This window comes from Helobdella robusta (genome assembly GCF_000326865.2).
Source record: "Helobdella robusta unplaced genomic scaffold HELROscaffold_2, whole genome shotgun sequence".
NCBI lineage: Eukaryota > Metazoa > Annelida > Clitellata > Rhynchobdellida > Glossiphoniidae > Helobdella > Helobdella robusta.
The window spans coordinates 8,554,862-8,559,763 of record NW_008704083.1 but is presented as its reverse complement, the minus strand read 5'-3'; the positions used below and the strand labels follow the sequence as shown (position 1 = coordinate 8,559,763).

At 34.3% G+C, this 4,902-nt stretch overlaps 1 protein-coding gene across 1 annotated transcript; it reads right to left on the bottom strand.

Moving 5' to 3' along the window:
- On the bottom strand, positions 1–1,127 carry HELRODRAFT_188404 (hypothetical protein). The gene has a single exon (XM_009017706.1). The coding sequence runs from the start codon at positions 1,106–1,108 to the stop codon at positions 179–181; it is 930 nt and encodes a 309-aa protein (XP_009015954.1). The 5' UTR covers positions 1,109–1,127; the 3' UTR covers positions 1–178.
- Between the last annotated feature and the right edge of the window lie 3,775 nt (positions 1,128–4,902).

Genomic DNA, 4,902 nt, shown 5'->3' with positions numbered 1-4,902 from the left:
GATTGCAAATAATTTATTAAATTAAACTTTTGAAAAATATATTAGTTCATATTATGCAAGAATTGTCTCATCCGAAATTTTGTTAAAAAATATTTTTGTTATTTCTTATGACACCATTTGCAAACATTTTAAATTGACGAAGGTTTGATAAATTTATTTAAAAGATGGTTATGCAACATCAACGAGCATTCGCTATTTTTAAAGCATCATATTCATCTTCGTCGTCATCCTTCAACTCGGACAAACTTCTCTTGCCCCAAATTCTGGCCTTCTTTCCCCAATTTCTTTTCTCAAAATATTTGTTCATCTCGACAAAATTATCTTCCTGGTTCCCACTGACTGGCTGAATATTAGAGACGTCTTCATCAATGTTCGTTTGAAGGGGATCTTCAACAAATTTTTGGTAGTTTGGACTTCTTTTTCCCCAAATTCTCGGCTTGGCGTTCCACTTTCGCTTACTGATTTCATTACGTTGCGTTCTTGGCTTTATCTGAAAACTGTTTTTTGACCTTTTACTTCTGCTAGTAGTAATAAAGAGATAGTTTGGAATTGTTTGCATGGATGGTTTCTGTTTGTCTTCATGGTAAAAATGCTTTTGTGGTCTCTGATAATTTGACGAAATTAAATTAACGTTCTTGGCGGCAGATATTTTGTTTGATGACAAGAGTCCAAATTCATTTGCATCGGCATTAAAACTGTTGCCGCTGATAGTGCGGTTGTTTCTGCTTATAACACCCAGAGGGAAGTCTGACCGACGGACCAGTGAATCGTACAGACTCACAAACGTCTCCCCATCGTTCCCATCTATTTTGTTGCTCAGGTTCACTTCACCAGTTTCATCGTCGCCACCTACCTGAAAGTTTCGTTCAAGAAGTGTTGAATCTTCTTGCCTAGGGCCGACCAAAAATTTGTTCGAGGTGATGTGGCAGTTGTTGCCTCTCATTGGACTGCATGCCTTTCCAGCAGGACCGTTTGAAGTTTTTTCTGAAGTGGCAGCTTTAAAATCAAAAATGAAATTGACGATCAGAATGTAGAAGATGATTTTGTGCTTGTTGTATCTCAACGTGAAAACATTTGAATGGTGATGCGCCATGTACTTCCGCATCATGCCCGATGATATTTCTCACCTAGAACGTTTGTTGATGAAAGAGAAATTTTGAGAACACTCGAAATAAATCATTATTGAACATTTCAATGAATAATTATTATTAAAAATATTTTTAGGCAACAACTTCGTTCATGAACATCAAACATGAGATATGCTGGAACCTGCATCAATCATCACACGCATTCACAAGCACATTAACTAAATGTATAAAACTAGTTTCAACTCAAATACAAATGAGACAGCGCAATTAAAAATGTGTACACGTAAACAAGCATATGCCATGGCATTCAACTAAAAATTGTTTCAATAAAAGATAAAATCTCAACAATACATACACATACATAATATATATATATATATATATATATATATATATATATATATATATATATATATATATGTGCGTGTGTGCGTGTGCGCGTGTATGTATCTGTGCATATATGCTTTCCAACAATAAACATGGAAATTTTCAATAAAAAATTAATAGCGAGCCTCCCATTGATAGAGAGAATTAAGTTCATTGAGTCATGTAGAGATGCAACATTAGATTATTACACGAATCTTTCTTATCCGCTTCATATATACATGGATGTTATCTTTCTTTATGCATGTGTGTGTGTGATTGTTTGTTTGTGTGTGTGTGTGTGTGTGTGTGTGTGTGTGTGTGTGTGTGGTGTATATGGTTGTGTATATGTAGTATTGGTTGCGTGATTGTATGTTTGCAGACGAGTTAGCTCAGACGAGTTAGCTATTTCTCGAGTCGTAATTTCGAGCTGTTTTTGTTCAAATGCTTTTTGCTCCAAACTCCTCATTTGTGCATGTGCATGTGGTGCTTGCGACGAATATAAAGTTCTCGTGGCGGGCAAAAGTTTAGTTGTAACTCTTACTAATCAAGTAGGGAATGATTGTGTGCAAGCAGCTTTCGTCTGTCGGAACTGCACAAAGAGCAACGAAAAATATTTGTAAGATGAGCGCGTGTGTGTGCGTGTGATTGTCAGTCGGCAGTTATGTCTTTCTTTTCCTATAGAAGCGTTTGTTCTCATGGTTTATTTGTAGACTTCTGAATATTCATTATCTTTTTTTTTGTTTTCGCTTATGTGAACGGCGTGTTGTAGGATATTTTGTGTTTGTTTCAAATACTTCATATACTGTACTTGCTCATACGATTGTTTACGTTGTGCTGTGTAGTAGCCTATGTTCTTCAAAGATAGATTCGCAACAAAATTATAAAATGCTCTGCTTCATTGAACAAATATATTGAAATTGAATTTTAAAATAAATTTAAAAATGAATGTAAAAGCTGATTCAGAACAAGATTTGAAAGTAGCTTGAAATTAAGAATTTGAGCGGATGAGTGACTCTGCATGTAGCGGCAGACGAGTCGCCTCCTCCTTCCATTCAATTTTTATTTCAAATTAGCGAAATAATTTTTTAATAACTTCTGGAGTATTTTTTATAATTATATTCGATTGTGTTGGCGCAAAACTTTTCTGTTCGAAGGTAGCAGTACAGTGCAGTACAAAATTCATTATTCATTTTTACAAGCAGAAAACACTCAGTACTTAAAGAAATAACTGAGAAAAAGAGAGAGGAAGAAAGAAAAAAAAGATAGTAAGAAAGAAAGCAGAAGTAAAAAGGAAAGCGAAAGGGAGAAAGATAGAGAGATATATAAAGAGAGGGAGAGAGCAAGACCCGTACATAAATAGCAGATAATGCGTACAAATAATTATTTATCATTCGCCAACTGGAAAGAAAAAATGGTTGTGATGATGATTATGTGGCAGTAAGGATGACGACGATGATGATAATGATGGTGATGGTGACGATGGTTTTAGAACTGACGGTGATGCAGCTGTGATAGCTTTTGCTTGAGTGTTACGAAAAATAAGAAGAGTTAGGTGGCACAGTCAGTGGGAAGACACCCTCACAAAGAAATAAACAAGAAGATGAACAAGAAGATGAACAAGAAGATGAACAAGAAGATAAACAAGAAGTATATCAACTGTCAAGCAGCAGAGCAATAAACCAATTGATTAAGAGAACAGGAAAGCGTGTTGATAAAAAAGTAAACAAATAAACAAACAAATTATGGAAAAATCAACAGTGACGTAAAAAAAAACAAAGCAAAAGATACTGACAATTAAACAACAATTAAAAATTCATCAGCGGTTCATTTAAGCATCTTAATTGAAGAGCCTACCTACCTATAAACTCATTCAACACAAGTGTCAATAAATACACGCAGTGATAAGCACATAATGACGCGTAAATAGGCAAACACAGAACATGCAACTTCATATGTAGATACAAGTATGTAAATAGTTAGATACCTGCTTATAGCAATGCTGATATAGCAATTTAATTGATATATAAATAGATAGGTACGCGTAGGTACTTAGACGTACGCATGGACAATTTGTGCCATCATAAAAAAGTGAAAGCAGTTTCACACAATGTTAACGTGAATGCTAATGCAGAATTAATATTTTTTTTTGTAATTTTCATTATCATCTTCATCACCATCAGTGTTTTTATTACATCATCATATCGTCATCATCATTGGCACTGTCTTATCACTGTTTTCATCACTATCATCGCTTGCACCATCGTCATCTATCATAAGCATTGCATCACCATAAAAATCATCTCATCAAAAACGATCATCTTCTCTACATTGCAGCGCCCGCACTTGCTTTCTTCGTGCAATGAGATTTTAAAAATTAATCATTGTTCTTCTCTTTTTTGTTTGTTGAATGAGAATTTAGATTTTTTAATGGTTTGACTGTAAATACATTTCAGTGATGATTTGTTCCTTGTCCAAAATCGCTCCAGATGTTGAGTCGACACGTAGTTAGTGATTATTGTAGCAACGTTAAAACAAAGTTTGTTTGTATCTAATCAATAGTTCCGATGTCTGAAATAATGCCCTGGAATGTTTCAGACGGTTTTAAAATGTTCTAGAAAGTTCTAGAATGTTCTAATGGGCATTCGATGCATAATGATGAATGTTTTCAAAGCTCATAATCCATCCGTCAATCACATCTCATTTTGCTGTTTATCCATTTCAAATTCAACATCCTCATCATCATCATCGTTATCGACCTAATCACTATCATCATCATGATCATCATGATCATCATGATCATCATCAATGTCAATGTTACTACCAACAACATCCACCATCTTACCATCATCGTCATGGTTACTACCACTAACAAATATTTTACCTCGTTATCTTTATTATCATCAACATGGCATACTTGTTATCACCATCATCATGATAGGACAAACGAATTCTCGCTCGTCGATTAGGTGGCATGTCATCCGAATCATTTGATTGACATATATTATAAAATCCATACACACACACACACACATTCACACACAGACACACACAGACACACACAAAAACACACACAGACAAACAGACACACACATACACAAACACACACGTATAATAGATTTTTCGTAACACATTTTATGCAAATATGATGATATGCGTGATGAATGAATGAATGAATGAATGAGTGAATGAATGACAATAAAAAACAATTGAATAAAGAAATGAAGGAATGGTTGGTTGAACGAATAAACAAACGAATAAAAAAAACTAATGAATGGTTGAACAAACGAACGAATGAACGAACGGATGAACGTTTTGATCACGATTAAAAAGTACCTCAAACTTAGAAATGGATTTGTCTAAGCCTCATTGAACACGTCATGTTTAAATAATTTAAAAAATATTTATAAATAATTCCTTACATTCATATTTAATTGCATGCATATTAAAT